The sequence below is a fragment of the Onychomys torridus genome, chromosome 8, assembly GCF_903995425.1.
Source record: "Onychomys torridus chromosome 8, mOncTor1.1, whole genome shotgun sequence".
In the NCBI taxonomy this organism is placed as follows: domain Eukaryota; kingdom Metazoa; phylum Chordata; class Mammalia; order Rodentia; family Cricetidae; genus Onychomys; species Onychomys torridus.
In genome coordinates this window covers 63,547,587-63,571,578 of record NC_050450.1, presented here as the reverse complement: position 1 = coordinate 63,571,578, position 23,992 = coordinate 63,547,587, and the positions used below count along the sequence as shown (strand labels likewise).

General features: G+C 43.5%; 1 protein-coding gene across 1 annotated transcript in view; it reads left to right on the top strand.

Moving 5' to 3' along the window:
- Nucleotides 1-23,992, top strand: part of Rpa1 (replication protein A1) — a 56,626-nt gene that overhangs the window by 13,188 nt on the left and 19,446 nt on the right. The window contains exons 5-6 of the mRNA XM_036195086.1: nucleotides 9,606-9,694; nucleotides 22,959-23,051. Coding sequence (XP_036050979.1) covers nucleotides 9,606-9,694; nucleotides 22,959-23,051 — 182 coding nt within the window. The remainder of the gene's footprint in view (nucleotides 1-9,605; nucleotides 9,695-22,958; nucleotides 23,052-23,992) is intronic.

The following is a 23,992-nucleotide window of genomic DNA, read 5'->3' as shown; positions in this document are numbered from 1 at the left end:
AGTCAGTGAGTGCTCTTAACCTCTGAGCCCTCTCTCCAGCCCCCTCCAGTGTGGCTTTAAATTCACAGGGATCCGGATGGATCTCTGCCTCCCAAGTGATAGGATTAAAGACATGTGTGCCACCATTTTCTGGCCTCTATATCTAGTGGCTGTTCTGTTCTCTGACCCCAGATAAGTTTATTAGGGTGCACAACATTTTGGGGAACCCAATACCACCACATTCCACTACTGGGAATAAAACCCAGGGCCTCTTTCACGTTAGGGAACATTCTGTTAATCTGCTAGTTTGCTGTATGTCTAGCTGTTTCTGTCAGTTTTGAGCTGGTCTCTTTAAGCTGCCCTGGCTGGCCTTTAATATGCAGGGTGTTTGTCTCTTCACAGCAGCTGGGATTATAGGTCTGAATCATTGCCCTTCGCCAACAGACCTCACATTACGGATAACTGGCCCGTGATCTCCAAAATCTCAAACATGCAAACAAATTTGTTTCTATTTTTAGGTATTGAATGTGTATTAGTTAACCTTTCTCATTGGAATGACAGAAATACCTGATAAAAGCAACTCAGAGAAGGTTCACGGTTTGAGGGTACAGTCCTCATGGCAGCTAGAGTCTTTATTCAGTCTGGGACCTCAGTCCATAGAATGGTGCCACCCCAGTTACAGTGGGTCTTCTCCCCTCGGTTAATCTAAAGACCCCCTTCTGGACATACCCAGAGAGTTGCCTACTCTGGGGTTCTGATTCTGTTGGGGTGGCAGCAACAACTGTCAGAAGTGCCGTATTGTTCTGGCCTGTTTTTAGGTTTGGGAGCTGACTGTTGCGGTTTATCTTTGGCTCTTATTTTAATGAATTCAGTCTATTTTATGACTCCCTTCTGGGAAGTATCACTCTCAGCTTAGGCGTCTGGCTTCCCAGGTTCTTTGTCTTTTGTGTATCTCGTCCCTTTCGTTTTATATATTGTGTGTGGAATCGTTACTGTGTTGTTTCTTCTTATTTTGTTCACGATTAGTAAGAACAGTCTGGACAGTTCTGCCGGATTTCGTGCGTGTTCTGCCTTTGTCTAGGCAAGACACATCTCGCCAGCCTGCCTGGGATCTCTGGCTTCCACTCCGGGCTATCTTGGGTGCTACAAGCAGTGCTTCTGGCTTCTAGTACGTGGTTGAGGGGAGGGTGGAGAGCCTTTCGGGGGTGGAGCTTCTCTCTCTCCACTGAGGACAATTTCGCTCATGACTCCTCCCTGACTCACACCCACAGCATGGTGAATGGCACGTCTGTGTTGTTTTATACTTCTGCTGAGAGCTTGTGTGTGTGTGTGTGTGTGTGTGTGTGTGTGTGTGTCTGTCTGTCTGTCTGTTTGTCTGTCTGTCTGAATTTATCTATTCCTTGCCTTTATGGTAGTCATCCAGGTTTATTCCTGACTTTTTTCTTGGGGGTGGTTTCAAGACAGGGTTTCTCTGTGTTATAGCCCAGGCTATGGTTTATGTTCTTCATATTTTAAATTTTTGGAGTTTTGATTTTACTTATTAATTGTGTGTGTGTGTGTGTGTGTGTGTGTATTTGCTATGGTGCACACGGAGAAACCAGAGGACACAGGACAACTTCTGGTTCTCTCATTTTTCTGGGGGTTGGACTCTGGTCACCAGGCTTATACCCACTGAGCATATTACCAGCCTGTTTTAATGTTTGTAAATTTAAAAAAAAACAACAACTCTGTGTGTGTGTGTGTGTGTGCGCGCGCGCATTCCCTTCCACGCTTTAAGAACCCCATATCTTCCTCTATAGCTCTCCACCGTATCTTGATAGTCTCTCACTGACCCGGAGATGACTGGTTTTTGCTGGACTGGTGGTCTCTGACCCTTCTAGACTGGAGTTACAGGCACCACCAGTCTTAACTTTTCAGGTGGGTGCTGAGGATCTGAACTCAGGTATTTATGCTTGCACAAGTACGTGACTTGTCTCCTTAGCTGATTCTTTGTCCATTAGCAGTTTTTTGAGATGTATTTATTTTTTTCAATTTTATATGTATGGAGGTTATGTCTGTGTACCATGTGTGTTTTTGGTGTCCATGGGCTCCAGAAGAAGACATTGGATCCTCTGGAGTTGTAGATGATTATGAGCCATCATGTGGGTTCTGGGAATCGAACCCTGATCCTCTGGAATAACAGCCAGTTCTTTTTTTTTGAATGCCGAATATTGAAGGAGGGAGGAGGTCTTAAATACAGGCTTACAGCACAATGGGACAGCCCAGGAGGGCAAGGGCAGAAGTTTGCTTCTGATGTTTTTTTTTTTTTTTTTGGAGCTGAGGATCGAACCCCGGGCCTTGTTGCTCTACCACTGAGCTAAATACCCAACCCCACTTCTGATGTTTTACAATCTTGCATCTAAGCTGTTAATGCCCAATATGCAGGATACACAGACACAGAACATCCCTTAAGCATTCAGGAGGGTGGAATCTTGCAGGGAATTAGCATAGGGAAGATATCAAGGTCAAGGTCAGCAAGCAAGGCAACAGTTACCCAAAACGGGGCCCAGGGACCTACAGGTCCCCCTCCCCCACTTTTACTAAAATATGAGCTCCTGACTTAGGTTGTGTCGGACGTCAGCAGGTCACCTTACCCGTCATGGAGACACCTGTCCAGGCTACACACGCATTCTGTCTTAGGTTGGTGAGCTCATTATCATACAGGCTCAATCATGTGAGAGCTGCAGAGTTAACTGCTGCCAAAGATCTCTAAGTGGCGCTGGGCTTGCAATCTGTGTGTTCCACACAGAAAAGACCAACAGAAGTCTTAACCCACCCATAGCCTAAAGGCAACTGAGTCATTCCCTTCCTTAACGAGCCTTACTGCAAATTGGAGTCCTTGTAAGATGGTATCCCAAGAGCAAATGGAACTTGAGTTTGTAAATTTATAACTTTCAAAGCCAATCGAAATGTATATAACTTTTGATTTAAATTTGTCATGCCCAATAGAATGAAAGATTAACTAACTGTGGTAGCTACTTTTGCTGCCGGGTCTCCACTGTGTTAGCTGTAGTAACCAATTATGAAATGGCAATCCCAGAAACAGTAGTAGTGGTGGTCGTCACTGTTATAACAGCAATAACGGCAGCAGCGATGTCAAATTCTCCTCTGGAGTATGTGGGCATCCATTGGCATGACACAACTCCAGGAACACGAACCGCTGAGGCCCATTATTGTTGTAATCTTTAAAAGGTTGTGCACAGTTGCTCTGACAGGGCTGGGGTGTGTTTCAGTCGGTACACTTGCCTGGCATGCGTGAGACCACATCGACCCAGGCACAGTGGCACACCCCTGTAATCCCACCACTTGGGAGATGGAAGCAGGAGGATTGTAAGCTCAAGGTCATCCTCGGTCATAGTGAATATGAGGCCAGCCTGGGCTGTTATTCTAACAAAAGCCACAAATAAAATGAGACACGCAGACACAAAAATAAACTGTGATAACTGTGTGGAAAATTGATAGTTGGTGGCAAACACAGATGTAAAGAGACTGGTAACTATTCTGAATTTGTCACTTTTCTCTCTGATCTGATTGGATGTTCATGTGTCACAGCTTATGAAAGTCTGAAATTATTTGGAACACTTCACAGTGTTAAACAGTTACCATCACAATTAATTTTAGAATTTTTTTTTTTTTTTACCCCCTTAAAAACACCCTATACCCTTTAGCTACGAGCCCCAAATCTCAGGGAACACTGATGTTTTCGTGTCTATAGACTTGTCGATTTTGGACATTTTGTGTAAATGGAGTCATGTAATACCTGGTCCTCTGTGACACTTCATTTAGTATTTTCAGGGCTAAGATGTATCACTGCTTCACTTCTCTTTGTGGCTGTAAAATTCTGTTGTATAGACAGATCACATTTTCCTTTTTTTGTGTGTGTGTGGTGCTGGGGTCAGCACACATGCTAGGCAGAAGCTCTACCTCTGAGCCACATCCCCAGCCCTCTTTACTTTTTATTTTGAGACAGTGTCTTGCTAAGTTGCCTAGGTTGTCATTGAACTTGAGAGCCCTCTGCCTCAACCTTGCAGTTAGTTGAGATTATAGACCTGGGCCACTAGGCCCAGTATCCTTTGCTTATCTGGTTTTTCAGTTTCTGGGCTGTTGGGTTGTTTCTGTGTGCAATTTGAATTATGCACTGAAGATTAATATACAAGTTTTTACATGATTGGCCTTCTTCCTGTGGATTTCCTGTGGATTCTCAGTCCATATATTCAGCTGATCACAAGTGTTCAGGGGAAGTATTGCATTTGAAATAAGCATGTACAGCCATATTCTTATTGTGCATCTCCTCTCCCAATAATAAAACAGTATAACATAATTCTCTTCTGGAGCATGTGGGTATCCATTGGCATGGACACAGCTCCAGGAACAACAAATAATACAGTATAACATAATTTGCATCATGTTGGGTATCGTAAGTAATCTAGAGATGTTGAAAGCATATGAGAGGATGTGTGTTAATTAAATGCAGCAGCTACCTTGTTCCATGTACAGAGTCTCCTGGGAGTGGTGTCTTGGTGACTTGGACGCAGGGGTGACTGTGTCTAGGACAGAAAGTGCTGGTTGAAATGCTGACTTTATGACTTAACTTTATGCGGAATTACCAGGCTACTTTCCCAAACAACTATACCCATTGACCATCTGACCAGCAGTCCGGAGTGGATGATCTACACATCTTTCACAGTCCCTCTAAGTGTGTACTGTGAAAATACCATCTGTAGAATATTTTAGTGACTTTTGGCAGTTTTCATGTTTTTTTCTTCGATATGAATTTTAAGAATTATATCAAGTTCAAAAACCAAGCAGAGGTCTTGTTTGAATGTACATAATTGCATTAAGTTGATGTATTTTGACATTAGGTCTTTTCATCCAAGAATATAATATCTTACCATTGAAAACCTTGGATTTTCCAGACAATTATCTCTTTATTGTAATATGTATGTTATTTATTTGTCATTTGTTTCTTTTTGAGTGGTTTTTTTTTTTTTATATTTGTGTATTCTTTGTGCAGGGCACATGTATGTAGTAGGCACACATGTGCTATGACATAATCGAATGTTTTATTTTTGGGAGAGGACATGTGTGCCGTGTGTGTGTGTGTGTGTGTGTGTGTGTGTGTGTGTGTGTGTGAGAGAGAGAGAGAGAAGTTCTGAAGACACCTTTCAGGAGTTAGTTCTCGCCTTCACTATGGCTGCTGGGGATCAAACACAGGTGTGAGGCTTATACCCACTGGCCCTCTCAGCAGGCCTGTTTCTTTGTTTTTAATGGTCTGAATCAGCACCATTAAGACCATGTTGGCAGGAGTGTATCAGCAGGTCCCTTCTCTCTCCCTGGACAGTAATGGAAATGCCTTTGGTTTCAGTGCTCAGCATCACTTATCTTGTAATGTGCATAGACTTTATCATGTCAAGACTTTTTCTAGGTCCTTATATTGCTCAAAATTTTATAGGAATGGCTCTTGAATTTTTTGAAAGCTTTTACTACAGCTTGATATAACCATATTGTTTTTAATCCTTTAATAGTATGAATTATTTTAACCGATTAATATTGAACTGTTCTTTCATTCTTACATAATAAATCCTGCCTCTAAAAAAATAATCCTCTTAGCTTCCTTTCTCTTTTTTCAAATCTGTTTTATATTTTGCATGATTTTGAACATTTATAAAAGTAGACAGAACACACAGTGGAATTGAGTCCCCATATAGCTCTCACTTAGATTATCACTTGACATCAGGTCCTGCTCGATCCATATTTTTTCCCCATATACTCTAGATAATTTTGAAGTAAATATCAGATACATTATTTTACAGGTAGACATATTTTAATATTTTTATTTACATGATGAACTAGTTTTGAAAAATAAGTACTGGGCCTGAGGAGACAACTCAGTAAAGTGCTTGCCACAAAGCATGATGTTGGAGTCCCTGCCACCCACGTAAAAAGCTAGGCATGGTGGCACTAATCTGTAGCCCTGGTGGATCCCCAGAGCTTACTGGCAGCAAGTCTGCCATGGCAACAATACTAAGTAAATAAAAGTAAAATGCTGGGTGTGGAACATGCCTTTAAGCTCAGCACTTGAGAGGCAGAGGCAGGAGGTTCTCTGAGATCAAGGCTAGCCTGGTCAACAGAGTGAGTTCCAGGACAACCAGGGCTTCTTGGAGAATGAATGAACAAATTAATGAATGTAAAATAAACTGTGGAGAGCAATAGAAAACATCCAGCTTACTGATGTCTTGACCTCTGGCTTGTGCACACACATGTGCAGGACATGCACCCACATGCACATGCACTCACATACACAAACATGCAGTCACTCACATTGCACATCTCCATGCACACAAAAATGAAAACCAGGTGCACCTAAAGTAAGTATCCAGCTGTGTTCACGTTCCAGCTACTCATATATGTGGATGTATAAATGCTTACGTGTGTGTCTGTATACATTCATATTTGAATCAGAATCCAAAGTAAACTAGCATAGCAGTGGGTTGGTGGTCTGGAGCCCTTCTAACACCCGTATGTCCTTGACTGTTTATTTTTACGATACCAGGTCATTTGTCTCTAATCCTTACACTTGCCCACAGTCTCTATTTTGCTGATGGTATCCCTGTAAAGGTTACCTGTGTTCTCTGTAAAGTGGACTTGGTACATTATTTTAATGTGCTGTTGTATTCATCTTGCTATATTTCATTTAATGTGTTTTTGTTTGTTTGTTTTGTTTTTTTTCCGAGACAGGGTTTCCCTGTGTAGCTTCGCGCCTTTCCTGGAACTCACTTGGTAGCCCAGGCTGGCCTCAAACTCACAAAGATCTGCCTGGCTCTGCCTCCTGAGTGCTAGGATTAAAGGCATACGCCACCACTGCCCGGCCTGGAATACATTTTTTAATACTTTGTTTTAATTTTAGATTTTTTTCAAATTTAATTTTATGTTTTTGAGTGTTTTCCCTGTATGTATATGCACCGCATGGTGTCTTATCTACAGAGGGCAGGAGAAGGTGTCAGATATTCTGGAACTGGGATTACAGATGGTTGGTTGTGTGCCACCATGTGGGAGCTGAGAATCAAACCCAGGTCCTCTGGAAGAGCAGCCAGTGCTTTTACCTACTGAGCCATCTCTCCAGACCCCAAGATAAGATTTTTTTAAAGACTTGTTTTTAATTATTTAATTATGTGTGTGTGCGTGTCTTTGTAGTTATGCATACATACGTGTGTTGGGGAAGTGCCTTTGGAAGCCAGAGATGTCATATCCCCTGGAGCTGGGGTTAAAGGAAGTTGTGAGCTGCTAGATGGTGGTGCTGGAAACCAAACTGAGGTCCTCAGCAAGAACAGTGTGTACTTTGGATTGCTGAGCCATCTCTCCAGCCTAAGTAGTTTTTTTTGTTTGTTTGTTTTTTGTTTGTTTTTAAGTGTTTTTGTTTTGTCTTAGTTTTGGTTTCTGGAGCATGATAGCCCAGGCTGGCCTCTAACTCACTGTGCATCTGGGGTAATCCTTGAACTCATCCCCTGAGTGCTGGGATCACATGCATGTATCTGCACATTTGGCTTAGCGGGTAGTTTTAATAGCTCGTCCGTATCCAGGCCATAACAGATGGTTTTTGCAGGCTTGTTTTGTTGAAGTGGCTTAACCATGATGGGATAACACGATGAAGGTAGCACATACTGAATAATCGTAGGTAAAGGCCAGCGTTCGGCAGTCCGGCCGTGCAAACAGTGAAGCATGGGTATTGCTTAACCTTTGCTCCGGTCTGCCCTTTGCATTGCCAGCAGCAAGGCTTTCATTCAGTCCACTGTCCTTCTCCGCCTGTGGTGATGTTACCTTCAAAGTCCATTTTCCTGTCGCAATTCTCTTTTTCTTTTCCCAGGTTTCATGTGTGAGTACATGTGGTGTGCATGTATGTGTGTGTGCACTGACATTTGTACATGACCATGCAAACCCAAGATTTGGGAGTCATCATCCTTAACCACTTTTTTTACTTCTGAGTTATTCATGGAGGCAGGGTCTTAGTCAAGCCCAGAGCTCTCCAACCTGACTTCTCTTGCTAGCCAGCTTGCGCTGGGGTACCCTATCTCAAAGATGGAATTAGAGGCGGACTGCTACATCCACCTGGCATTTGTGTGGGTTTCGAGGCACCTGAACTCCGGTGCTCACACTCAGTATGCTCAAGCACTTTAGCTACTGAGCGATCTGTCTCCTTCTATTGAAAGTTCTTTTTAATCTGCAGATGAGATCATGACGTCTTGTCTCAGTAGGTATTAAATGACATCTTTGGGCTGTTGCTTAATTAAACACTGTAGCTGACTACCTGCCTTTGTTGAAAGTGTAGTCTAGTAGAGAAAGAAAGCAATCACTAATTAATACAGAACTTAAAACTAAAAGCAGTGTTCTGAAGGGATGCAATCATGGCTGCAGTAGGACAAAGAAACCTGATCTAAATGAGAGACTAAGGAAATGTCTTGAAATATTTGAGATGGAGGTTGGAGGAGTAGCTCTGTGGTAGAGCATTTGCCTAGCATGAATAAGTCCCTGGTTTAATTCCAAGTTTGAGATAAGAGCAAAAAGTGCATATTAGATGAGGCAGAATGAGGGGAAAAAATGCACTCAGAGGACTCTGTGGGCTTGGCAGCAGGATGAAGCACAGCTTCTGCCAGGAACTGAAAGCAAACAGCTGGGCTAGAGGGCAACACGCTTGGAAATGCTGAGATGAGCTGGAGGGTGGAGGCATGGGATAGCCAGGCCGTAAATATGCCACATAAGCACCTTAAAAAGAATTGGTAGGGGTTGGGGATTTAGCTCAGTGGTAGAGCGCTTGCTTAGCAAGCACAAGGCCCTGGGTTCGGTCCTCAGCTCCAGTAAAAAAAAAAAGAATTGGTATGTGTGTGTGTGTGTGTGTGTGTGTGTGTGTGTGTGTTCATTCGTGCATGTGCACAAGTACCTGTGCAAGCAGAGGTGTCGTTCCCTAGATGCCATTTACTTTTCTTTTAGAGACAGGTACCTGGAACTTCCTGGTTATGCTAGGCTGACTGCCCAGCAGCACCCAGGGCTCCTTCTGTCTCTGTCTCCCCGGCACTGAACTATAACCATGAACATCTGACTTTTTATATGGGTGTCAGGGACCAAACTAAGGTCCTCATGCTTGCACAGCAAGTATTTCCCCAACTAAGCTATTCTCCGCCTCCAATAACTAGATTTTTAAAATGTCTACTACCATAATTACTTTTCACTGGGAAAAAGTAATGGCTTAGATAAGGTCATGCTTCTAAAAACAGGTCATCTTTTTGTGATGTAGCTAAATTCTATCAGTGGCTCTGTGAAGCTAATGGCATGTAGCAAGGTGTACTGTTTTAATTAAGAAACTAGATGGGAAATGAATGCCCTTATAGTCATTTTAAAAAACAACAACAAATATTGATGATATGGGGACCGAGTGAATGAAGTATTTACCTAGGAATTAGCACTTCTCAAGTTATTCAAGAATAAGAAAAAGATGATAAAGCATACAGTTTAATCAGACAGTCATTAAACTTCATAGCTCTTCTCAAAGCTCCAGAGTTCTTTATTATAACTGTGTCTGTTTGTCTTTGCAGGAGAGTAGTTATTTTGATGGATTTAGAAGTTGTAAAATCAGCTGAAGAAGTTGGAATAAAGATTGGGAATCCGGTGCCCTATAATGAAGGTAAAATCCTCTTTATAGGTTGTAGTCCTCAACTGGATACTGCTTTAGAGATCCAGAGTGCTACTTTGTGGTGATTTGGGGGGGCTAGAGACCAGGTTACTGGGTTTTGTTGTTGTTGTTGTTGCTTTATTTTATTATTTATTTGTTGGTTGGGTTTCTCTGTGTAGTCTTGGCTGTCCTGGAACTCAATCTGTAGACCAGGCTGGACTCAAACTCACAGAGATTCGCCTGCCTCTGATCCCCGAGTGCTGGAATAAAAGGCGTGTGCCACCACTGCCCAGCTTATTTTACTTTTTTAATACTGAAGCATGATATATAAATAAATAGGGAGAGATTTAAGAAAGAATGTAGTGGTTATTCTGTGTAAGAGTTGACTAAAGTAACCTAGAATATTCTGATAATGCAGGATTTATATGATAGCTGTAATGTGAGGGAGCCAGATGCATTCTTCTGTGTGTGGTTTGTGAGCATATGTGTTTGTACATGTGTGTACATGGAGGCTGGAGACCAGAGTCCGTGTCTTCCTCTGTTGCGTGCTACCTTATTTCTAGAGAGAAGGTCTCCTGCTGAGCCTGGAACTCCCTGAACTGGAAGTCCCAGGGATCTCAAGGAGGGTGCTCATGCTTGAATGGCAGGTTCTTTACTGCACCAAGCAACTCCCCAGCCCCAAGAAGTGTCTTCTTAGGAATTATCTTCGGCAGATTTATGGGGTTTGGTTATTGGTTTGTTTTTGTTGTGAGATTTGCTTGTTTGTTTAGTGGCCCTGCTGATTTTAGACTCATTTTTCCTGTTTCAGCCTCCTGGGTGGTGGGGCACAGATGGGTTCCACCACACCTGCCAAAGCCGGCCTCAAACCCTGCATGGCTGAGGATGGCCTTTACTCCTCATCCTCCTGCCTCTACCTCCAAATACTGGGATTATAGGCCTGGGCCATCATGATGGCTAACAGCATTTATTTATCCCCGATGGCAAGATTATTATTTTTTGTGCAAGTTGGAGGCCAGCCTAGACCACCAGAGACCCAGTCACCAAACAAAATCAAACCACTCAGCTTCGTGATCTGTGTCTTGATCTCCCAGGCAACCCTTAGCCTTGGACCATTAAATACCGTTAAGGCTGGGTGAGGTGGTTCGTGATTGTAATCCCAGCGCTCTATGGGCTGAGGAGGAATTTTTGTTCTTTTGGGTTTTTGAGACAAGTTTTTCCTACATATCTGGCTGTCCTGGAACTCACTTTGTAGACCAGGTTGGCCTTGAACTCAGAGATCTGCTTCCCAAGTGCTGGAATTAAAGGTGTGTGCCACCACTGCCAGGCTTGAGTCAGAAGAATTTTGAAGTCAACATTGACTACACATTATTTTCAGGCTAGCCTGTGCTACAGAGTGAGACCCTGTCTCAAGCCCTTCCTCTCAAAAATTGAATTGTGAATTTAAATCTTTCAGTATGTGTGTGCATGTGCATGTACGAAGCATATATGTGGAGGTCAGAGGGCAACTTTCAGGAATCTGTTCTCTCCTGTCCTATTGTGGGATCTAGGGATAGAATTCCTCGGATCATTAGGTGTTTGGGTGCTTGTTGCCCAATCCAGCCTCTGCCTGGGACGCTGGGGTTACAGTTGTGAGCCACTATGCCCGGCTGGGAGATTCTGGCTCATCCGGTTAAGGAAGTTTTACTTCTTCTTCTTGTTTGCTGACATTGTTGTGAAGAATGAATGGTGAATTTAAATGCCTTTTCTGTATCTATTAATAATCGAATGCCTTTTCTATTTCAGTTAGCTAATAAAGTGAATTATAATGGTTGATTTTTAGATGCCAAAGCAACCTGGGCTTCCTGGGATAAGTCTGGATTTGTGATACATTATCCTTTTCACATATTTGGATTTGCTTTGCTGAATCCACCTGATTTGATTTTGTTTAGTATTTTTTTTGCATCTCTGTCCATGAGAGTTTTTTTTTTTTTTAAAGATTCATGTATTTATTATATATACAGTGTTTTGTCTCGTGTGTGCCTGCATGCCAGAAGAGGGCGCTAGATCTCATTGTAGATGGTTGCTGGGAATTGAACTCAGGACCTCTAGAAGAGTAGCCAGTGCTCTTAACCATTGGGCCATCTCTCCAATCTGAGAGATTTTTTTTAAAGATTTATTTTTATTATTTTTAATCATGTTTGTGTGTGTCTGTGCCTGGAGAGCATAAATGTTAGATTCTTTGGTAAATTACAGGCAGGTGTGAGCTGCCTGATGTGGGTGCTGGGAACTGAACTCTGGTCCTGCAAGGGTAGTGCATGCTCTTAGCCACAGAGCGCACTCCATCCTGCTCTGAGTAATTTAATCTGTGGTTCCTTGGGTCAGTTTGGTTTTAGTGTCCAAGTAATCCTGACCACACTGGGTGATCTGGAGAAGATTCATTTTGCATTTTCTAGGTTCATGTAGAATCCCTGCTATTTCTTCCTTAAATGTTCGGTTGAATTCACTAGTGATGTCTTTACCCAGGGGCTTCTCCAGACATCGTCCTGCTGCCTCCACCACCACTGTGCCACCATGCCTGGCTCATACAACATGCTAATGCAAGTGTATTTGATTTATAAATGTGGAGATTTTCTGAAGATCTTTTCTGTTAGTGATAATTTAATTCCTGTATGATAAACAACAGATGTGTGTCTCTAATTCCGTTAAATTAATGGAGTCTTATTTCTAATTGTGCCTCAGATTATGATACTTTTTGCTAAACGGTGTCTGTACTTGAAGAGGGTGCACATAGTTGTAGAGCATTTCAAATGTCAGGACCAAGCCCTGATCTGAAGTGTCTGGTCGTTTAGAATAACTGTGCTTTTGATGCGCACCTGTTAGGGCCTTTCTGTACCTGCCGTGATTGTCACATTAGCCAGACCACTTCCTTTCTCTAAGTCATCATGGATCCCCTTTCCCGGAGTCTTACGTTAATGTATTTATTTCTTTAGCACAACTTTGTGTCACTTTGCATTTTTTAAGCAGTATGTAGGTATGTCTTGCTTTTGTTTTTAAAAACAGGGCCTCATGAGCCCCTTCACCCTGTGTGTTCGTGTATGACTGGCACTGTTTTGTGTAGGCAGCCATAGCTGCTGTGAGCTAATGAGAACAGAGGTCTTGTCTTGACCAGAGGACACTGCTTTGTCCAGTTCCTCCCTTTTCACGATGTCCCTGAGACTGGGGGGTGGGCGGTTATGAATGTCCCATTTATGGCCACTGATACTCATTCTCTGTACTGTGACCCTCTGTGAGTTCCTATTGCTTCAAGAAATTTGAATTAGGGGCCGGAAAGACGGCTCGGCAGTTAAGAGGTCTTTATGCACAATACTGAAGACTGGGGTTCTAATCCTAGCAGCCATGTGACATGCCTGGTGCCCACACACACGAATAACATTGGCTCCAAGAAAGGTGAGCCTTGAGGATTGCTGGGCCTTGGGTTGCAGCCTAGCCAAGGAACAGGACCCCAGGGTTGGAGAGAAAACCCCACCTCAAAGTAATCGGAAGTGACAGCGCCTCTGTACAAATTTGGATGGACACACACCCTAGTAGAAAGTCTTAGACAAACAGAAAGGAAATTATCATTTGGGATTCCCAGGGCGGATTTCTTACATAGCCAAAAGGCTTCATTTCATAGCTTTACATTATTGTGAAATTGTGTTTAAGTATATAAGTTGTGTGAATGAATCTATTGCAGAATTTTACGTGTATATTACATATTATCTTCATTTCATATTGGTATGTTTGACTATCATATGTTTGCTCCTAAAACTATGTAGTTTAAAATTTTAAATTTAACGAAAAACAAAGAAAAAAAGTAAATATTAAATCTGGTGGCGGCAGCGGTGGCGGCGCACGCCTTTAATCCCAGCACCCAGGAGGCAGAAGCAGGCGGATCTCTGAGTTCCAGGGCAGCCTAGTCTACAGAGAGAAACCCTGTCAGAGAGAGAGAGAGAGAGAATGTAAGATGATCATATGTCTGTGTCTTTACATTTTGTGTGTGTGAGAGTGTACATACATACACTGCATGTATGTATGTAAGCATACCATGTGCATGCAGTGCTCTCAGAGGCCAGAAGAGGGCGTTGGCTCCCCTGGAATTGGACTAGCAGAGGGCCCCCGAGCCTCCATGTGGGTGCTGTGCTCTTAACCACCAAACCGTCTCGGGCCCTATCTCTAACAAGCGTTAATGTTTGTTGTAGTTTTGGGTAGGGCTGCATGACTTTGAAGTCCAAACTCAGGATTGTGTGGTGAGAGTCACACGCCTGCCTGCCCACGGCATCGCGCACCCACAGCTGCTCTTTCTCGAGAGCACACTTCAGGGTTTCTTTACCCTTCTGGAGCTTCTTGCCAGCTAACCAAATGCAAATGTTCCTCTTACACCCCACATGGAAAAAAACAAAAACAAAAAAAAGAAAAAGAATTTGGTAGGTGAAGAGCAATGTGGTGCAGGTTTTAGTTTTTATTCTGAGGGAGGCCAGTCCTTTCAAATGTTTAATCACCCTTTGCTTTTGTTTACAGCCTCTGAGCTGGATGGTTTTTTAGTGGTGGCCTGTTTTCTTATGTATTTGTCTTTTTTTTTTCTCCCTGAGACAGGGTTTCTCTGTGTTGTTTTGGGGCCCATCCTGGAACTCGCTTTGTAGACCAGGCTGGCCTCGACCTCACAGAGATCCACCTGTCTCTGCCTCCCAAGTGCTGGATTAAAGGTGTGCGCCACCACGGCCAGCTCTTCACAGTTTCTAAGAGTTCTTTTAAAAGTAGGGAGTGGGGTCCTTTGGTTCAGCTATGATATGAGTTGTAGACTTTTTTTTTTTTTTTTTTTTGGTGTGTCACTTTTTTGTTCCCTTTCCCCCATCCCCTCCCATCTCTCCTGTCATTCCCTTTCAGATTCATAGCCTCTTTTTCTTTATTATTGCACCCATGTACACCCCTAAAAATGTAAGTGCAACTAACTACCTGAATCCAAGTTGTAGATTCTTTGTGATTTGCTTCTGATGTTTTGCTGTGTGATAGTTTTTTGGCTTGTTTTATTTTATTTTTATTTTTTTAATGTGTGTGGTAGTTTGAATGTGATTGGCCCCCATAATCTCATAGGGACTGGCACTATTTGGAGATGTGGCTTTGTTGGAGTGGGTAGCGCCTTGTGGAGGAAGTGTGTCATGTGCAGACGGGCTTTGAGGTTTCCTATCCTCAGGATATTGCTGAGTATCTTCGTCAACTTCCTGTTGCCTGCAAGATGTAACACTCTCAGATCCAGGAGCACATCTGCCTGCACACCACCATGCTCCTAGTCATGGTGATAGTGGACTGAGCCTCTGAAACTGTAAGCCAGCCCCAATATTTTCTTTATAAGAGTTGCTGTGGTCATGATGTCTCTTCACAGCAGTGAAAACCCTAACTTAAGACAGAAGTTGGCAGGCTAGAGAGATGGATCAGAGGTTAAGAGCACTGGCTGCTCTTCCAAAGGTCCTGACCTGAGTTCAATTCCCAGCAAACACATGGTGGCTCACAACCATCTGTAATGAGATCTGGTGCCCTCGTCAGGCCTGCAGGCATACATGGAGGCAGAACACTATATACATAATAAATAAATAAATCTTTAAAAAAAAAAAAAAGACAGAAGTTGGTACCAGGGACTGGGGTTTTGCTGTGATAGGCTGGACCATGTGTTTGTCTAGAGGAATTTGGACTTTGGTACTTTGGGCTATGAAAGCAGTTAAATGTGTTAAGCACTGCTTAATGGGCCACACTAGTAGGAGCATGGGAGACAGGTGCAAAGAGTACTTGAACTGTCGGGGGCTCACTCAAGAGGTTTCAGAGAGGACAAAGGGGGTTTTAGAGGAGAAGCATTTTAGTATGTTGCCTAGAGATGTTCTTGTGATATTTTGATGAAGAAAGTGGCTGTCCAGAGTCTGCTGAAGCCAAAATGAAGAGTTTTGGGTTAATTCTGTTGGCAGAAGAAATCTCAAAACAGCCTAGTATAGACTCCATTGTGTGGATATTAGTGGTAACTCTAGTGAAGATTTATAATTTAAAAAAAAAAACAAAAAACAAAAAACAAAAACGCAGAGCAGGGTTAATTACAACAAGTAAATTTTTTTTGTTTTTGTTTTTTTGTTTTGTTTTGTTTTTGTTTTTGTTTTTTTTCGAGACAGGGTTTCTCTGTGTAGCTTTGCGCCTTTCCTGGATCTCGCTTTGTAGACCAGGCTGGCCTCAAACTCACAAAGATCTGTCTGCCTCTGCCTCCCGAGTGCTGGGATTACAGGCGTGCGCCACCACCGCCTGGCACACAAGTAAATTTTTAAGGAGAAAAAGAGCACTAGGCAGTGGAATAGAGTTAAATTCTGTGTTCAAGCAGGTAGGTGGATTAAGCAATGGAATAAAGGAAGTGGTGACCTCACTGCAAGATCTCACCCGGCTAAATTTCCAATTTGTGAAAAGGAATTAAAGCAAAGCTTACAGCCAGATGTGGTGGTGCACACCTTTAATCCCAGAACTGAGAAGGCAGAGGTTGGTGGATCTCTTGAGTTTGAGGCCAGCCTGGTCTACAGAGTGAGTTTCAGAAGGACAGCCAGACTTAGTGAAGGCAGAAAGCTGGTGAAGATATAGCTGAATGAGGGGACATGTTCAGCCCCAGTAAGCAGCAGAACTTGACAGCTTTGCCCACATGGTTCTGGCTTTAGAGTTAAGGATAGAGGAAACGCGCTGTGGAGTTTGCCTCGGCACCTAAAGAAAGCTGCCTTAAGGCCAGGCGTGTGTCAGGGGTGCCCCTGATTGGAGGCCTAGTCGAGAAGCCATATCATGAAGCTGTGAAGTTGAAGTCTGGACTGGCTTGGAGACCCTAAGAAGTTATAGATGCCAGAGGTGTGGGATACCTGCTGAGGAGAGCTGCTCACAGGGAGTGGAACCAGCCCAGGAGAAAGAAGTTTGTTGGAGTCAGTAAAGCTGAACGGAGTTGGAGATCTGAAGAACATTTTGACATCAGACATGGAGATGCCCAACTGGTTTTCAGTCTTGCTTTGGTCCAGTATTTCCTCTATATTCTCCCTTTTCTGCATTTTAGTACGGTAAACTATATCCTGTCCTTTATATATTGGAAGTATGTGATCTGTTTTTTCTTTTTATTTTATAGGGGATTATAATTAAGAGATTGCATGAATCTCAGAAGAGACTTTGAACTTTGGACCTTTAAACATTTGTTGAGACTATTATAGACTATGGGGACTTTTTAAAAATATATATATATTTACTTATTAAATTTTTTCCATTTTACATACCAACCCCAGTTCTTCCTCCCTCCCCTTCTCCCGCCTCCTCACCTCCCTCCCACTCTACCCTCATCCACTCCTCAGAGTGGGTAAGGCCTCCCATGGTAGTCAACAAAGTCTGGCATACCAAGTTGAAGGAGAGCCTAGCCCCTCGGACTATGGGGACTTTAGAAGTTGGACTGAATGCATTTGGCATTATAATATTGTTACAAGCCTATGGGGGCCAGAGAGTGGAATGTGGTAGTTTGAATGTAATTGGCCTCCATAATCCCAGAGGGAGTGACACTATTAGGAGGTGTCTTTTTGTTGGAGGAAGTGTGTCACAGAGGGATGAGAAAAGGATTGAGGTTTCCTAAGTTCAGGATACTGTCTAGTATCTCAGTCAACTTCCTGTTGTCTGCAAGGTATAGCACCCTCAGCTCCAGCACCACGTCTGCTTGCACACCCACCATGCTCCCCATCATGATGATAATGAACCTCTGAAAATGTAAGCAAGCCACCCCAATGAAATGTTTTCTTTATGAGAATTGCCGTGGTCATGGCGTCTCTTCATAGTGAAATCCCTAAGTAAGACATGTTTTGCCTGCTTGTATGTTTGGTGCCTGTGGAGGCCAGAAGAGGGCATTGGATCCCCTGGAATTGGAGTTAGAAACAATTGTGAGCTGCCACATGGGTGTTTAGAATCAAACCCAGTCCTCTAGAAAAGCAACCAGTGCTCTTAACCTCTGAGCCAGATCTCTGACCTCATGCTTGTTTTTGAGACTGTCTTACTGTATCGCTTGGTTGGCCTGACACTGTGTAGCCCAGACTGCCTCAGACTTGAACTAGTCCTTTTGCGTCAGCCTCCGGAGCCCTGGGATTATAGGTATAAGCCATTGTGCCTATCATCTGAATAAAACTTTCATTACTGGGCTGGAGAGAGGGCTCAGCAATTAGGAACACTTGCTGCTCTTTCAGAGGACCAGAATTCAGTTCCCAGCACCCAGTACAGCTCACAACAGCCAGGGAACCTGAGGCTTCTGGCCTCTGTGAGGGCCTGCATTAATGTGCACATACCCACATGCAGACACACATCTACACATAATGAACAAATAAAAATGTATCGTTTCTAAAAACTAGATTTCTACTTTACTATTAATAATTTTGGGATGTTAGAAGCCTGTCGTGGTGACTCTCACCTCTACCTCAGCACACTGGAGGCCGAGACAGGATTGCTATAAGCTTGAAGCTAGTGTCTAGGCCCTTCTCAAAACAACAACCCAAACCAAAGAAACGTGAAAATGAAGTGACGGGCTTGGTGGCTTGTTCCTATAATCTCAACTCTCAGGGGGAGAGCCAGAGAATCAGTTTAAGGTCGTTCTGATCTTCTTTAGTTCTAGGATAGCCTGGACTACGTGAGACTATCTCAAAAACAGTCTAGAGTTGGGGAGGAACCTACTGGTTTGCTATCTGATTTATTTAACTAAGTGGTCGCCACAGACATTGTATTTCAGGGATAAGTGTTTGCAATAAAGATAGAATGAAGGTCCGAAAGATGATTTTGTTCTGGGGTCGGAACCATGGAGCTATGGGAAAGACCCCTTTGTCTCTCTCCAGCTTTGCTGGCCGTTCCCTGTCTTCAGCGTCACTTACAGTGTGGAGGGATGAGAAGAGTTCACTGACAAGGATAATTTACCATTGAATGTCATTACTTGAACCACCATAGAAATGTCTTGGTTGGCGAGACCGTTGCAGTGCAGTGGACAGGGCTTCTGAGTAGGCCGAGAACTAAAGTCAGATGTATCTCCTCTGGAACCTAATCCAGACCTCTTACATATCAGGTGACCATCAGAGTTAGTGAACACACCTAGCCCAGACCAGTAGGAATTCAAGAATACATTGAAATGCAAAATATACATTTACGACTGCTGCCATATTGAGCAGTCAGATGATTCAAAGTGTGAGAAATAAAACTGCAACCAGTTCATGCTGCATATACTGTAGGGATGGATGGTTTTAAGTCTGTCATACTTGGAACTGTGTTTTTGTCAGTGTGTGTCTGTGTGCAAATCCTTTGTGTTTTCACTATTGGTAACAATAGCTTGCTCGGACTCAAAATGTATTATACAATACTTAGTTTATTATTCATATTGCAATTATATTCACCCTGATCATATCCCTTTTCTGTCAACAGGAGCTTAGATATACTGCACTGATCCTTTTATTTATTCTTTTTTGTTTGTTTTCAGTGGTTTGGGGGTTGAGACAGGGTCTCACTATGTAGCTCTGGTTGTCCTGGAACTGTATAGACTAGGCTGGCCTCAAACTCACAGAGATCTGCCTGTCTCTGCCTCCCAAGTGCTGGAATTAAAGGTGTGCGACACCACAGCAGGCTGTCTATTCTTTGTATTTGTTAAGAAAGTACTTGCTTGGGAAGTTGACGGGTTTGTTTGAATTTCTCACTGCCCACAGCCCACTTGCCGTACTAGATAGTAAAATGATAGGTATGAGTGCAGGTCACCTGAAGAGCGGGAGTCTGCTCTCAGCTGGTCTCCCTCTTGGCTCCGAGCCTGTGTATAGCCAGCCAGAGCTAGAGAGCTGAAGAATTACTGTGTTGATCTAGCCTACTGGAATGGCTTGATTTGCTGGCGGCACAAAACAGGCTATTATAAATGGAGCCTGCATTATTGCTTTGTAGAATCCTTTTGGCTTTTAGGAAGATTTTTTCCTCAGCTATGGACTGATTTATTTGAGGTCTTGTGGGCAGTTGCTGTATTACAGTGCGTTAATTGAAAGGCAGTTGTTGCTATTTAGAATGCTCTGGAATTCTTGCCATCATTTGGTTCAGGGCTATGTCTTGTACCAGATTTGTAAGAGATAAAGGTTACTCTGTTAAGTGGATTAGTAGCTTTTCCTAATTACACATGTTCTATATAATTAGAGTTATTATTGCCAGGATTGGCTGTTTACAAATTAACCACATGATGGTGAAGTGATGAACTTAGCCAGACGAGCTGAGTAATACTAGCTTCTCTCCTCTGCCATGGTAAAGGATGAAGTACCGTCTCCATCTATGACGGTTACTGGGGAAATGCACTTAACCCTTTCTCCTTGTTCAGAGTCAACACCCCGAAAAGCAGCAGCAGTAGTTGTTCCTGTTGTCTCATGTATCCCGGACTAGCCTCAAACTCATTGTGTAGCTGGGGAGAAGCACCTTGAATTTCTGGTCCACCTACCTCCACCTGCAGAGGACTAGGACTACAGGCAAGGCACCACCAGGACCATGGTACTGATTTAGTAGCCCAACCTCAAATAGTTAGCAGTTGGAGACTTGTTAGTTATATAATATACTCCAGTGACTCTGAGACTGTCAATGTATTATGTTCAGCTAAAAGCTATACCTAATTCATATAAAAGTGAAAATGTATATGTTAGGATAGGTACCTGTGTTGTATATTTTTTTAATTGTAGTAAATATACACTTTGAGATGGGGGTCAACCTGTGTTACCTGTGCTGGCCTCAAATGGTTTCTCTTGCCTCAGCCTCCTGAGTAGCTGTGGCTACAGGCGGGTGCCGCTGCAGCTGACCATTTACCATTCACATGCACACGAGCCTCAGATCAGTTCATTGCTTAATCTTCCTCATGTGAGGCAGCAGACGTACCCAGCACTCCACTTCCCACCTCTGCCTGGTCTCTGGTTACTCTGTTTTACCTTCTGTCTCTGACTTAGAGTGTTCTACATTCCTGCATGGCAGTTATCTTTGTATGTACACACATACATACTTAGTTTGTGTTACATAATGCGTGGGGAAGCCAAAGGTCCATGTCAGGTGTCTTCTTGGTCACTCTCCAACCTGATTTCTCAGACAGGCTTTCTCAGTGAACCTGCTTTGTCAGTTGGGCTAGCTGACTGGTGAGCTCTGGGATCTCCCTGTCTCTGCCTCCTTAGTCCAGCCTCACTTCTCCAACAATCTCCATCTAAGGGTTAAACTAGGGCCTTGTGCTCACTCTACCAACCGAGCCGGCCTCTCCGTCCGCGGTCCTGAGTTATCTTTCTATAGAAATTGAATGTGTGTCCAGTGACCATGTCCAGTTCAGTCAGGTGTGTGCAGCAGCAGCCATGGCTCTGAGAATGAGACTTCCTACTTTAGATGATTTAGGGACTGGAGAAAAGGAGAGGCCCATGAAATGCCTCAGCAGGTAAAGGCATTTGTTCCATCCTCATACAGTAGGAGGAGAGAACTGACTCTCAAGATGTCCTCTGACCTCCATACAGGTACAGGCACGTACACACACACACACACACACACACACACACACACACACACATACACACACATACATACACACACACACACACATACACACACATACATACACACACACACACACATACACACACACATTATTAAAGACAGAGAGAATTTAGCTGAAGGATAGGAGGTCGCTTTTAAAAATATGTCTTATGATGCAGGTAAACATACACTCTCTTCTACCCGCTTTCCTGCAGTGTTGTTACTGAGCAACTTACTTTCTCCTTGCTGATTTTAGAAGGCTTCAATGAAGACTTTAAAACTGGTTGGTGGTGGCGAAACCCTCTGAACCTAGCATTTGGGAGGCGGAGGCAGACCTACTGGTCTAAAGAGCAATTCCAGGACATCCAGAGAAACCCTGTCTCCAAAAACAAAACAATTAAAACTGTTTCTCACAAGGTGCACCGTCACACAGTTTTCCCAGGCTTAGTATCTTGTGAGTGTAAATTCGAAGGGCTAAACTGTAGGTGCAGGGTTTTGTTGTCCGTGGCCTGTACCCTTTCCTATGTAAATAAGGAATCTCAGTTTTTATCTTCAGAGGAAGAGCTAAAACACAATCAGTTCTATTTAGTCTTTTAAACTTTATGCTAAATGTATTTGTCTCTAATGGCACAATTACATCTCATTTCCCCATGCCACTTAAGACTAATTTTGGCAAAAATGAACTAAATGGGGGTGTAACACGCCTGGTGAGTAGGATCTTGGGAAGCCCAGCAGGAGCTTGAATTTGGCAGTTGGAGAGGGTATAAACACAGTGGCAGGGGGAGATTGCCCACCTGTGCTCACCATTTGTAATATTTTAGGGCACTCTGGGATGTATTTTTTAGCTGCCCTTGTAAGCTGCAGGCGCCCTGGGTGAGCAGCCCAAATGAGGATGACTCTGGCCTTCAGACCAATCACAGAGATGAAATCCAACTCCACAAATTTGTTATTTTAAAACATAGAGGTATGCAGTTTACAACTTCAACGTTCTTCAACTTCATAAACATTTGTATAAAGGGTGAAGGGCAAATACATACTCTCGCGGTGTGGCGTTTCTTATTTTCTGCTTGAGAGACGTGTTCATTTCCCCTCCTTTTTATCTCCCTGTTGCCTTGACACACTGCTTCTGAACTCCGTTCTCATCTCTCCCCGCTGTGACAGTTCACTAGCTCTTCACGCTACCTGAGACTCTTTCAACTCGTATTTCCCACCAGCTGTCAGTTGCAGAATAAGGCTGCTTTGTCTGGGGGAGAGGGTAGAGGCCTTTCTGAGCGTCTCCTCTTCCTTTGAAGCTGCGGCACTTGAGGGACAACTGAACTGCTTTTAGGTTTCCTTACCACCCAGCTTTCTCTTCTGATGGAACCTGCCATGAACACACTGTCCTGTTGATGACATCAATTTGTTGCTATGGAAATGGTGGTGGTATCACAAATTCAGCCCAGTGACTTTACTGTGGGTTCTTGCAGGCGAAATGGGCAAGGCTTCAGGGAAAACCTCATTAAAACTGAAAGCTGTCAATTCTGAACAGTTGAAAGTTAAATGGAAGCGACCTTACAAAAAAGCAAGCTCTTTGCAAATGTACGGTGTGCAGCTGGGCGCTGGCTGTGTATTCTGACCGGCTAAGAGCTGAAGGAGTGGCATTGCCTAGGCTATTTATCCTCCCATTGAAATCTCTTGACTGCATTTGCACTGAAACGGCCTTTCTTTGGAATTCCAGGACATGGGCAGCAACAAGTAGCCCCACCGCCAGCCACAGCAGCCACACCACCAGCCAGCAAGCCCCAGCCGCAGAATGGGAGCTTGGGAATGGGTAAGAGTTACTCAAGGGTATCTGAAGCGATGGGTCAAGATCAAAATAGTGTTTTAAAATTTACTCTGAGCTGAGTGGTGGTGGCGCAAGCCTTTTAATATCAGCACTTGGGAGGCAGAGGCAGGCGGATCTCTGTGAGTTCAAGGCCAGCCAGGGCTACACAGAGAAACCTTGACTTGAACCACCAAAAACTAAATAATAATAATAAAATAAATTTACTCTGAGACTGAATAGTTTTCAAAGTTCTCTTCATGGTTCAGGCACAGTAACCTAGGCCAGCACTTAGAGGTAGAGGCAGGGGGCTCAGGAGTTCAAGGTCATTCTCCACTTCATAGCAAGTTCAAGCCCAGCCTGGGTTACCTGAGACTCTCAAGACAAACAAACAAACAAACAGAAACTTCCATTCATGGAAGAATAATTCCAATTAAGTGCTCACCTTTTTACAGCCTACCATCCACTTGTTTCATGTGGTTTATCTCCAAGTTTCTCATTGGAGGCCCTTGAGACAGAATTGGTCCTGTGGACCACGGCTTCTCTGTTTCCTCTCTTAACTTTCTCTGTAGCAATCTTGATGGGCTCACTTGGTGTACCTCCTGGCCCTCATTTGGGAATTGAGATCCATAGAAGATGGCTGAATTTACTTTTAGAGTTTGGTTATCACTGGTTTTTGTTGCCACATCATGCTGCCTTCTCCCTTTTCAACGCTTTGTATTTTAATTATACTTAAGATTTATTTATTTATTGTGCCTGTGAGTGCCAGTGTGCCAGTGGAGACCAGGAGACAACTTGCTGGAGTCAGTTGTGCGTCCTGGGGATTGAACCTAGGTCTCCAGGGTTGGTGACGGGCACTTGGATCTGCTGAGCCATCCATCTCTCCGGTCCTCCCCCCTCCCCCTTTTTTTAAATGCACATTCCTTAGAAAGTAGAGTTAAGATGTCACC